This window comes from Ovis canadensis, chromosome 22 (genome assembly GCF_042477335.2).
Source record: "Ovis canadensis isolate MfBH-ARS-UI-01 breed Bighorn chromosome 22, ARS-UI_OviCan_v2, whole genome shotgun sequence".
Lineage (NCBI taxonomy): Eukaryota > Metazoa > Chordata > Mammalia > Artiodactyla > Bovidae > Ovis > Ovis canadensis.
This window is the reverse complement of record NC_091266.1, coordinates 40,290,459-40,303,843: the sequence shown is the minus strand read 5'-3', so window position 1 is coordinate 40,303,843 and position 13,385 is coordinate 40,290,459. Positions and strand designations below refer to the sequence as shown.

General features: G+C 39.8%; 1 protein-coding gene across 1 annotated transcript in view; it reads right to left on the bottom strand.

The window, feature by feature from the left end:
- CFAP58 (cilia and flagella associated protein 58) overlaps nt 1-13,385 on the bottom strand; it is a 115,556-nt gene that overhangs the window by 94,463 nt on the left and 7,708 nt on the right. Inside the window, exons 2-6 of the mRNA XM_069567700.1 lie at nt 11,953-12,234; nt 9,815-9,963; nt 6,482-6,638; nt 5,386-5,580; nt 3,250-3,387 (exon numbers count right to left, since the gene is read on the bottom strand). Of these exons, the coding sequence (XP_069423801.1) occupies nt 3,250-3,387; nt 5,386-5,580; nt 6,482-6,638; nt 9,815-9,963; nt 11,953-12,234 (921 nt within the window). The remainder of the gene's footprint in view (nt 1-3,249; nt 3,388-5,385; nt 5,581-6,481; nt 6,639-9,814; nt 9,964-11,952; nt 12,235-13,385) is intronic.

Below are 13,385 nucleotides of genomic sequence, written 5' to 3'. Positions count from 1 at the left end.
CATTGTTCCATGTCTGGTTCTAACTGTTGTTTCTTGATCTGCATACAGATTTCTCAGGAAGCAGGTAAGATGTCTTAAAGGATTTTCCACAGTTTGTTGTGATCTATATAGTCAAAGGCTTTAGCATAATCAATGAAACAGAAGTAGATGTTTTTCTGGAGTTCTTGTGCTTTTTCTATGATTCAATGGATTTTGGCAATTTGATTCAGATGATCATCATATCTACTACTGCAGGCAAAAATCCCTTAGAAGAAACGGAGTAGCCCTCATAGTCAACAAGAGAGTCCAAAATGCAGTACTTGAGTGCAGTCTCAAAAACGACAGGATGATCTCAGTTCCTTTCCAAAGGAAACCATTCAACATCACAGGAATCCAAGCCTATGCCCTAACCACTAATGCCGAAGAAGCTGAAGTTGAACAATTATATGAAGACCTACAAGACCTTCTAGAACCAACACCAATAAAAAGATGTCCTTTTCATCATAGGGGACTGGAATGCAAAAGTAGGAAGTCAAGAGATACCTGGAGTAACAGGCAAGTTTGGCCTTGGAGTACAGAATGAAGCAGGGCAAAGGCTAACAGTTTTGCCAAGAGAATGCACTGGTCATAGCAAACACTCTCTTCCAACAACACAAGACAACTCTACACATGGACATCACCAGATGGTAAATACCAAAATCAGATTGATTATCTTCTTTGTAGCCAAAGATAGAGAAGCTCTATGCAGTCAGCAAAAACAAGACCAGGAGCTGACTGTGGCTCAGCTCATGAACTCCTTATTGCAAATTCAGACTTAAATGGAAGAAAGTAGGGAAAACCACTAGGCCATTCAGGTATGATCTAAATCAAATCCCTTATTATTGTACAGTGGAAGTGACAAATAGATTCAAAGAATTAGACCTGATAGACAGGGTGCCTGCAGAACTATGGACAGAGGTTTGTAACGCAGCACAGGAGGCAGAGATCAAAACCATCCCCCAGAAAAAGAAACACAAAAAGGCAAAATGGTTGTCTGAGGAGGCCTTACAAATAGCTGTGAAAAGAAGAGAAATGAAAGGCAAAGGAGAAAAGGAAAGATACACCCTGAATACAGAATTCCAAAGAACAGTAAGGAGGATAAGAAAGTCTTTTTAAGTGAACAATTTCAAAGAAATAGAGAAAAATGATACAAATGGGAAAGACTAGAGATCACTTCAAGAAAATTAGAGATACCAAGGGAATATTTCATGCTAAGATGGACACAATAAAGGACAGGAATGGTGTGGACCTATCAGAAGCAGAAGATATTAAGAAGAGGTAGCAAGAATACACAGAAGAACTACGCAAAAAAGATCTTCACAACCAAGATAATCACGATGGTATGATCACTCACCTAGAACCAGACAGCCTAGAGTATGAAGTCAAGCGGTCCTTAGGAAGTGTCACTACGAACAAAGCTAGTGGAGACAATGGAATTCCAGTTGAGCTATTTGAAATCCTAAAAGATGATGCTGTGAAAGTACTGCAGTCAATATGCCAGCAAATTTGGAAAACTCAGCAGTGGCCACTGGACTGGAAAACATCAGTTTCCATTTCAATCCCAAAGAGGGGCAATGCCAAAGAATGTTCAAACTACTGCACAATTGCACTCATTTCACGTGCTAGTAAAGTAATGCCCAAAATCCTTCAAGCTAGGCTTCAACAGTATGTGAATTGAGAACTTCCAAATGTACAAGCTGGATTTAGAAAAGGCAGAGGAACCAGAGATCAAATTGTCAACATCCGTTGGATCATAAAAAAACAAGAGAATTCCAGAAAAACATCTACTTCTGCAGAGTACGTTAGTCTATGACTGTCCCTATGGACAGGAGGACAGGGTGGCATTAATGAGCAAGTCTACACGATATCAAAAGGTTATCAAAATGGCAATTCTAGCAAAGTAAAGCACCACATTCTTGTCTCTGGACTTCAAGCTTTATGAATTTTTTTTTTAATTTGCCATTCTTAGAAACTAGTTGATTTTCTGCAAATAAAGAGTAGCAATTATCCCTAGTTTTGACAATGAAGAGACTGTACTTAGCTGGACATGTTATGCTCAGAGCACTGCTAGAAACAGAATCCCAGAAGTTTAGGATCTGATAACAAAATACTCCATCTTTCAAGGTGCCCCATGCACGTTACCAAAGGAGAGAATTATTGACTTAAGTATTTTTACTTTAATTTCACCTTAGGGGCTAATACATTATTTTGCCTTCAGTAGTCATTTCATTTCTGATTTAACTTGGAGCATTCTCATAAAGAACAGTGAGTCAAGCCTTTCTGGACTGCTTAAATGTTCCTCAGCCTCAGATCCTGTGGGATCCAAATTAGTTCATCTAAGATCCCTTTCAATTAAAAAATAAAATGTTCTAATTCAGTAATTATTAATCTAGACCTCATAGTGATACTTCAGAAAATTGTCTGTAAATTTCTAAGACTGCATGCAAAATAATATATAAGATGTACAAATATTAGTAAGTGTGTGTATGTATGTCTGTGTGTACGCATGCACACACATGCTTTTATCAGATTCCCAAAAGGGGCTGTGACACAAAAACTGTTACGATTTACTACTCGAATCAATGTATTTTTGTGATTAGTCATTGCCCAGTGTTCTAACAATACTAGAATAAGGTTTATGGATTTTTCAGAACTGCTAATAAACATAAAGCCACTCTGCTAGGCATATAGGCAGACAACATGTATCCAAGTATAAAATGGTTATCCAAACTTGATTTGCAAGCACTCTTCAATGAAGGGAGACCATTCTTGAAATTCACACTGGGCAGAAGTGAAAATCGTGATTCTGCAGCCCTAAGAGTAGACACCAAACAGTACCAGTCCATCCCCCACCCCTCCCATTCGATACAAGCAGTGAAATATAATCTGACTTCTTTGTCACTCACGTGTGTAAATGGTTTCTAGCTCTGACCAGCTGGTTACTTGCAAGGCTGAACTACAGAGATGAACATCTGAGCTTGCTTTGGAAAATATCTGCATAATCATATGACCAAGAATCAGCTTTGCAATGTTATAAGAATGGACACTATTATATTAAACTGCTTCTGGGCACAAAGCAATCACTGTAGGTTTACACCTGCCTCTGATGGACCAACGCTAATGCAGGTTCTGCAACCAAGGGCTCCCAACAGCATCGATCAACCTGTATTTATACTACCAGGGAGCGAAAAAGGGCGCGCCAAAGGAGCAGATATGTCGCTCTATGTTTACTTTGAGCTCCAACGCCTTCTGCTGGTTTTCTTGGGATAGCTGCTCACAAACCAAGCTGTGCTGTTCGTTCTCTTGCTGAAGTTTAGCATTTCTCATCTGAAACTGCTCCAGCTCCTTTGCGGCTCTCTCATTGAGTATCTGAAAGATGCAGAACAAGCTGGTTAATGCTTTTACAGGGGATGCATACCCACACAGGAGGCCAGGCCGACTTCCTGGGACAGGCAAGGCAACCACCCATTTTTTCTTCTTTGCAGAAATGGTTCTCGCTCCCCAGTGAAAGCACAAATGCACTCAAATATGATGACTGTTAAATGGCTGAGGGAAATGATGCCTTCTAATGAATAACACAGACAGCATAATTTTTTTTTTTCTGGGAGCCTTGGGAAGCCTTGTTCACAGGTGGTGGATAAATATTTTAATGCCTGTTTGCCATTTGGCAGGCTTCGCAAACGCAACAATTGCTATAATCATTGCAAATGAGCTAGAGATTCAAGCAGGCTTTATCAGCTATGGGGCTCAGAAGCTACATCTTCAGAAGCAAATCCTGCATTAACATGCCTATGATACTTTTGTGAACAGAACCTTTCACTAAACACCAACACAAGAGACAATTCTCCTTAATCCAACTTAAGTCAAAACTGTAGAAGAGTAGTGGAATGATTTATAACTGCCTGACTTCAGAATCAGTTTGATTTTCCTCTTCCTTAATCTGACTATCCTAAGAAGATATGGTTTCATAAATACATATTTATAAACACACATGTTTTGGGAGGTCATTTCTATTGGGAAAATACTGGAGAGATGAAGGGATATCAAAAAGGTTAAAGAGGGGAAAAGGGGGGAAGATAGTTTAGAAAACACTTATTCCAATAACTTCCATTCAAGCAAAAGTTTAACACAGAAATAATCTATCCAACTTCCCATCAATAAGGACTAAATAAGCTTTTCCATGGGTCCTGACTATTGTTTTATGAAGACCAAAAACCTCTCAAAGAAAGGTTTTCACGCTCAAAGAAAGCCTCATATTTTTCTCATGTATATGCACATCATATATTATTTACTTTATTTCTGGCTTTATGTAAAATTAATAAAGCAACTGACAAATGAATGTGCTCTAATATCTAATTTTTTAAGTAGAAAAATGCTGGATGGCTTGAAAAATACTTTGGAAACTTCTGAAAAGAACATACTTTCAAGAAATGACTTTTTTCAATTACATGAATTTGTTCTTTAAGAAATTAGAAAAGATAGATTAGTATTTGTGTTACCTTAACCTGTTACTAGAGAGGAAATGTTAGAAAAGTATATTTAGAACATATAAAGACTGTGTGTGGTTTTCCAAACTTGAAACTTAAAAATAAGCATGTTAAAAATAAATCATGTTATATTTACAGGCTGGAATGCTCTGTCCAATAGAACTTTCTGCAATGAACTAAATGTTCTCTGTTCTGCATATCTGCTAGTCCCATGTTGCTATGAGCACTTGAAATGGTGCGACTGAGGAACCGAATTTTTTATTTGATTTGATTTTAAATAATTTACATGTAAATAGCCATACGTGGTTAGCTACCACATTAGACAGTGTGGTTCTATAACTGTGGCAATAACATAAATGAATCTCACAAACACGATATGAGGAGAAAGACACTAGGCACCAAAGAGTCCTTCCTGTATGATTTCCTTTCTGTAACATGCAGAAGCAGGCGAAACTAACGTCTGCTCGGAACTCGGAAGAGAGCTGACCTTTGTGGGAGAGAGTGACTGGGAGGGGGCACAAAACAAGCAGGCTCCTGCAGTGCTGTTTCTCCCAGGCTGGATACAGGTGACCAAGATGTGTTCAAGGGCAGCAAATTCATCAAGCTGTACACCTGTGACTTACACAGTTTTCTATGTGTTATGTTATACATCAATAAAATGGTGAAAAGAGATTAACCTGTTGGAGTATGGGGGAGGAGGAGAGGGCATGGGACAGGGGAGGACATCTCTACCATCAAAGTCACTCAAAGACCAAACACAGTGCTACGTGTGTGTAACCAACACCCATCAACACCCATAGTGAAGGGATTTGCTGCTTTCCAGAGGAAGTTCAAGAATCACCTTTGGCCAGGCCCCACGGCGCAGCCCTGCCCAGCCCACCTTCTGCTCTTTCAGCTGCTGCTCCAGCCTCTGAAGTTCCTCCTTGCTCTTCTGCACATACTGCTGCAGCGCCTTGATTTCCGTCTGCCTGCTGTCCATGTCCGTCTGAATCTGCCTGAGCTCCTTCTCTAGTTTTTCTTTCTTCCGGGTCTCCCGTGAAGCTTCATTCTGACGTTGCTGGATTTCTTGTTGGAACTACAGGCATAGAAAGGACAGGCGGGAAAGAGATGAGCCCCTCTCTAGGACGAATGGCAACAAGCTGAGCTTCTCCCTCTCTCGGATATTTTCAGGGCAGTGATATTTTAGTAGTATTTCTCCTGTAGGAGAGTCATCTTTGAACCCCAATGTTCAAACTTTTCATGAATATTCCATATTGTTTTTCAGAGCCTTGGCACAAATGTATACCCTGATGGTGAGAACAAATCCACAAAGAAAGGTATAAAGTCCAGTTAAATATGGAAGCCCAGAGTTCTAGGGAGGTCAAACATGGAAAGAATTATTCATCCAACTCTCCATCGACAGAAACAAAATAAAATGCAGCCAGCTACCCTAAATATGAACATGTGTTTTCCATGAGTCCTGGATATTGCTAAACAGAGTACTGTATAGTTTTATCATGATGGTCAAGTTCTATGAAAAGTCATTATCTTATCTCACGCTCCAAGGAGTCTCCTGTTATTCTCCTGAAGCCTGCACTTGGGTACTATCTATTTGACCTCTGGCTTTATAGCAAAGTGTACGGAAGGATTCAGCTAGGTGGCTTCCTCACAAAGGAGAAAGGCCAGGGGAACTGCTTCCACCATCCCCAGAGGCAGGGCATCTTGGCTGTCACAGAGGACACCTTCTTGAGCCAGAAATGTAAGCAGTGCCCTGTCTTGGTGACTTCTCAGGCAAAGACTATTGAGAAGAATGACTCAAGTAAAACTGCTCTTGCAAAAACAAAGCAGAGAAACAAGCAGAACCATGGATGCTTCATCTGGGGAACAGGGTGGTAAATCAGAGAGAGGAACAAGACGGGAAGGGAGACTGGAGAAGGACGAAAGCTCCTTCTGGAAGGTGATGTTTCTTCGTCTTTCTCTCCGTGTCCAGAACAGACCTGGATGATGGACTGCTCTGCCTCTTCCCTGGACCGCTCCATTTCTTGCTGCTGCTCAATGGTCTGAGCTAAGCACTCTCGTAATTTCACCACTTCTGACAACAGCTGGTCTCGCTCCTTTGTCACTTCTTCTTTGAACTTCAGCAAATCCCGGATACTATGAAAGAACATGGGAGTCATACTTAACAGCCACAGCCGTCTGTTCAGAGATCCTGTTTATCATCCTCTGAACTCATTTTCATGGGAAAGACTTCCGGTCAAGGATCAACACTATTCAAGTGTGAAAGAGAACTCTTTATCTCTGGCATGGGAACTATTTGTGAGTTGTTAACTGGAAAAAGAAGACGTTCCAGTAATAACATGAATATGATCCCTTTTCTTGTTTTTAAGTAATTACAGTCCATGTGTGTGTGCTATAGGCATTTTTATAGAAATCAAGATTAGGCACCAAACTGATAACCAGTTATCTCTGAGGAATGAAGTTTAAAGTGGAAGAGTTGACAGGCTGATTTTTACTTCTGACTTCCCATATTCCTGTTGTATTTGAATTTGTTACAATAAAACTATACTTAACAAGAGCTATTGTTAGCTCTTGTAATTAACCCTAAGGAGATGTCAATTTAGGAAATTATTTGCTTAATATATTCACTGGAGAGCTATAACCACAGCTATAAAGTCTAAAATGAAGCAAAAGCTTAAGCAAACAATACACATTGTCAGTTTTGTATTCATTCACTCATGAGATTCATTTCTCCCAAAGGGACATACCATATAAAACGTTCCCAAGAACAAAATTTGGACAATGATTAGTGATGCCAGTTCTGGGAGGGTGCGTGCATGCCTGCTAGGTCATTGAGTTGTGTCCAACCCTGTGCAACGCTATGGACTGCAGCCTGCCAGGTTCCTCTGTCCACGGGATTCTCCAGGTAAGAATACTGGAGTGGGCTGCCATGCCCTCCTCCAGGGGATCTTCCCGACTCAGAGACTGAACCAGCATCTCTTACGTCTCCTGCACTGGCAGGCAGGTTCTTTACCACCTGGGAAGCCTTTAGGGAGGGTATGCGGTAATATTTGTTGATATAAATTGTAAACCAGTTACCTCAGCATTTCAAAAACAATTACATATGGTTTGGCATGACTTTCCTCAGAATTAGCATTTTGAAAGTAGAAAAACTGTGTCTGATAAGACCACTACAGCAGAATTCATCTAGAACAAGGCAGCCACTTTAGAGCTAAGGAACCAGAGAACTTGCATTTAAGATGCTTGTAGCTGACAGTCATCAAATGACTATTGGAAGCACAGTGATTGGATAATATGTATTGACCATCCTTTGATATGATTGTTTAATAAGGAACCCTCAAAATCGCAAACGCTTCTCCAAAAAGACGACCTGGAATTCTAAGGTTACTGCAAAGATAGACCGCTACATCTAAGTACACTGTGGAAGATAAAATGCAAGCTGGATTCTTTCATCAGCTCTGCTACTCACCATGTTCTAATTCTCATAAAAACTCCTCCTAACGAAATCAGCTCCCTCATGCTGCTCTTCAATAGCTACTCTGGTTGTATGTGACTTCTTTAACAAGAAAACAGAGTCATTATGAACACCACATCTTCCGTTTATTTTTTCTATTCCCTCCTGCATTTAGAACTATCTATCAACACTGGATAAATGTATCTAGAAAGCATAGGAAACCTAAACAGCAGGTAAACACTGTCAAGGATGCCTAAGGAAGTGCATGCTCATTCCTGGTTCATTAATTAATGCAAGGTTTTGCATGCCCTGCAGAGTGCTAGGTTCATAGAGGAAAGGTCAAGATAGCTTTCTTCCTTCAAGGAGTTTACAGCTTAATGGGCAGAGAAGTGCAAATCATTTAAGTACAGCATGATAAGTGCCATCTTTGAGGGAAACATTGGGTCCTATGACAGGGTTCCCACCTGGCTTGGGTGGTAAAGAATCTGCCTGCCAATAAAGGAGCCACAGGAGACATGGGTTCAATTCCCGGATCGGGAAAATCCCCTGGAGGAAGAAATGGCAGCCCACTCTAGTATTCTTGCCAGGATAAACCCATGGACAAAGGAACCTGACAGGCTACAGTCCATGGAGTCACAGAGAGTCAGACATGACTGGGCACACAAGCCTGAACTATTGGGTCCTATGGAAAACAGGGAACACAATGACTCCTCTGCCTGATCATTAGGTCTGGGGCTAGGGACGAGGCTGGAATAGAGAAGCTGATGCTGATAAAGTTAAGATGGTGTTTAAGATGGGTCTTGAAGAATGAACAGTTGTTTACTGTGTGGAAAAGGGAAGAAAAGAGATCCATGGCATGGAAAACAGTATGGTCAAATGCACAGAGACGTGGGCAAGCATGGTGCTGCTGGTTGTGAGTCTAGCAAGGCTGACTGGGGCAGATCTACGAAGGGCTTTGTATGTTGAAGACTTTGGTCTTTATCCTCTGGAAATGGGTAGTTGTCGAGGGTGCAACGTGTTGGCGATGGAAGCATACAGTAGTACATGTTTGAGAAGCATAAGGCTAGTATGAAAGATGGTAAAGAGGGGAGATGTCTCCTTGAAGGCAGAGAGAACAGTTAGGAGTCTGCTGCCAAATCCTGCAGAGAATGGGGGACCCAGTGGTGATGGAGAGGAGGGGAAGAATGAAGTGATGCTTAGAAGTCAACAAGAGTCAACTGAGTCAACAAGACAAAACTTTAAGGGATAGAGGGTTAACAGGTGTCAAGAGCAAACTATTTTCTGGCCTAGAACCTGAGGAAGTAGGAAGGATAGTGGTATGGCTAGTCATGGGTCAAAGGACATTTGGGGGGCGCTGGGAACCTGAGTAGAAAGTCAGCCATTTCCATTCCATACACGTTTCATAGAAATAAACTTAAAATCTTTACTCATTTTCAAACTGTATCGCTGACTTTATAGAGCCAGAAGTTTGATATAACCACAAATTAGTCCTGAGGGGACTTCCCTGGTGGTCCAGTGGCTGACTCTGCACTCCCAATGCAGGGAGTCCAGGTTTGATCCCTGGTCAGCAAACCAGTTCCCACATGCCACAGCTAAAGAGTTCACATGTTGCAACCAAGACCCAGAGCAGGCAAATAAATAAATAAATGTTTAAAAAAAAAAAAGAATATCTTTATTTTAAAAAGAAAAAACTGAAGTTCTTGGGTGTGGAAAAAGGGAGTATTAAAAAGAAAAACAGTAATAGACAAGAAATTATCTCTGGGAACCCAACAAGGGAGTGTCTCATATTCACCAAGAACCAGCAAGCCCCAGGCTGTCTGTTGAAGAAGGAGGCCTCTGCAAAAGTAAAACGACCTACTTGCTATCTTGGTCCATGGACAGTCCAGACCCTTGCTCGACTAGTTTGGTTAGGTTCACTATTTCCTCTTTCAGGGCAAGAATCGTCTCCTTTGCCTTCTGCTCTTTATCATAGGCTGAATCCACCATCTTCCAGGCCTTTTCAATTTCCTAGATGAGCCATCAGATATGAGTGAGAAAAACCAAACTAGGTTCCAGATGCAACATAAATTGAATAAACAGAATAATAAAACAAGTACAATATAGAAGTTATTTATAGGGACAGAAGATTATACCTTATACACTATGTATTAAATGTATATTGACTTACTGCAATGTTTGGCATGAGTTAGTCAATACTGAAGAGCTGTTTTAAAGATGGAAACTGGCAAAGGATATTTCCTCTTGTATAGGTGAATGTAGTTACAGGGTTCACATACTGCAAAAGTTGCTAGAATTAGTAGGATTATTTCTAATAAAGATGTTAAGTTATGTTTACAAACATAAAAATGAAAATTTATGTGCTTTCCAAGTCCAGATATTTTATAGAAAAAAAAAGAAAAAAGGAATGGTCTTGGATCCAAGTCCTAAATGTGAAGCTCTTCATAGATTCCCGTATTAAAAATATGTTTTGCCCTCAGGCCCTAAGTGAGCTCTTGGATGGCAATGTGAACTTTAGAGCCATCCATAGAAATGAGACCTTGACTGTCACCTAATTGTACACAACAGCCTTGATAATTCCCATTTCCAGAAACCCAAGCCTAGGCCTTCTCATTGAATGCTTATAGGGGAAAAGCAATACTATTCTGAATGTGGAATACTAACAGAAATACTTAAAAGAGAATCACAGGCTTTATAGTACATGGATGAAGGATAGTAAACGTTGCAACAGACTTGAGTTTTTCCCTGCCACTTAATTGTCTTGCAAAATTTCATCAAGTGGAATGTGAGCCCTTTTACACAAATAAGAATCTACATGTTTAAGGTGAAAATATTTTACTTTTATGTGACAAGGAATAAAATGAGTGGAAGTATTTAATTAAATAAAGCCATCCCTTACATTAGAAAGAGATAATTCTTGGGTAACTGCAGCACATAATTTAGTGATTCAAAACAAAATGTCAGTTCATGGGATATTTTTTTCTGTAGCAACCATATGTACTATTTTCAGCAAAACAAAAGAAAGATATTTAAATGAAAATATGATTATATGAAGTTCTGTCTGAAGCAATGTCACCAATTATATTTTAGTCAATTCATGACTTTAAATTTCAGTTTGTTAATTTACAATAAAAAGTGGGAGGGAGTTCTCATCATAAAACGATTTAAAGCCTTCTTATATTGGTATCCCTGCAAAGATTAAAAGAACATAACAATAGAGAGAGAGACACTGAAAAAATTGGGGTATGTTTAACTGTATGATATCAAGGGAATTATCTAAACATTTTGTGATTATTTTTCAGCACTAGGGTTTCAATTATAAAATAAAATACCTTAACCTCTTATCACCCGACAATCTGCAAGGAACATTTGTGTTTCACCTTCAGAACAATGTAACATACTTAAGGATGAAAAAATAAAGTGTAAAATAAAGCCATCCTTCCTCAATAACCACTCCTCCAGACTGAACCCCTATTCTTCCATTATGAGAAACTGGGACAATCATTGCAGAAGCAAAAGGGTGGTAAGAGAAAAGGTCATAAAAACTACCATCTGAAAATTCTCAAAGTAATCTCTCCCAAAATATTGGAAAAAATAGGAATATGAAAATATCTTTAACAAGCTATCATCATAAGGCATTTAAATACTTATCTTGCTTCAAACAAGAGATACTGATTATTGCACTTACTTATGGCCAAATGTTTTTGCTAATCCAGTATTTCCTAGAACCAAGTCAGTAAGGTTCTACATTATTCTCTACATAGTGAAATTCACTCAAGCGAATTATTTTCTTTGAAAATGAAATTTTTCATTATTTTTCACAAAATCTTCAAAATTTCCATTATTCCCTAGGCTTAATGAATACATAAATCATGTAAATTTTTACTTAATAACTTTTAATACAGTCCAGAGCTGCCAATATAATGAAAGGATGATGTTTTAAAGATGGGATGCATTTATGGCAGCTCGCCATGGTTCCTTTTCTAGAAGATGACTGACCTTCTTCAGGGATGCGATGGTGGTCTGATCATCCTGAGAGAGCTTCAGGGCAGTGGCGACCTTCGCGGAATTAACCACAATCTCTGCGTTCAGCTCTCTGCACTTGGCCATCAGACGCTTTTCATTGTCATAAGACTTTCTCATGACAGCATGAAGCTTCTCATATTCAACCCTAAATTTCTCCAAACTTTTGTCCCCTGAAAGTTCACTGAGAACCTCCTGAAAATCCCTTTCGATTTCTTCATATGCAGTTTCCTCCAGCACTAGCTTTTCACTCTTTTCCTGTTCAAAAAGTCAAAGATGAGAATGAAGATTGCAATATTTACCTCATCACTATTCAGGAATGACTATTACTATCCATGAATAAGACCTTCGTACAAGCGAAATAAAAGCTACTGATAAACAGGCGATGTATATGAAGGTCTGCATATACGTGGGCTTCTCTGGGGGATCAGAGGTAAAGAATCCACCTGCCAATGCAGGAGACTCAGGAGACACTGGTTTTTTCCCTGGGTCGGAGATACCCTGGCAGAGGACATGGAAACCCACTCTAGTATTCTTGCCTGGAGAATCCCATGGATAGAGGAGCCTGGCAGGTTATAGTCCATAGAGGGGCAGAGTTGGACACGACTGAATGAGCATAAGCATTCTGCATATATGTATACATAGGCATAAGGATAATAATATTTCCTAATATTTCCTCCCACATAGTGCTAAGGATTAGATTAGATGGGATAATTCACATTAAACACTTAGCCAAGTGCCTGGTAAACAGTAGGTACTCAATAAATTTTGAGAGCTGTTATGATTATTCCAAGCCTGCTTCTTACCATCCCCAGGACTGCAGAGGGAAGCCACAGCATGCTGAGGTCAGATATAACATAGATACCATGAAATCACATTTACAATGAAACCTGTCCAGAATGTAAAGTATTCTATTTTAAAATATTCCATCATTTTTACCCCTTTAAAAATTTGCCTAGTTCATCTCCACAAGAATTTTGAAATGCCCCGTGTGCAATGGTCATGGGCTTTCTCCACATTTGTTTTCCACGATTAGCTGGGCAGCAAATTATTTAAAATAAAAGCATATAGATGTAATTCAAGCAAGTCTGACTTAGATGAGAACCAAGATTTAGTTATATAAGAATTCATATGCCCCTAGCGTTGTGGGCAGAATTGTGTACCCTAGAGAAAGGACACGACTGAGGCAACTTAGCAGCAGCAGCAGAGAAAGGTATGATGAAGTTCTAATCCCCAGTAACTGTGACTGTGACTTTATTTGGAAACAGAGTCATTGCATATACAATTAAGTTGAAGTCATATGGAGTAGGGTGGGTCCTAATACCATATGTCTGCTGCTGCTGCTAAGTCACTTCAGTCATGTCCGACTCTGTGCGACCCCATAGCCGGCAGCCCACCAGGCTCCCCCG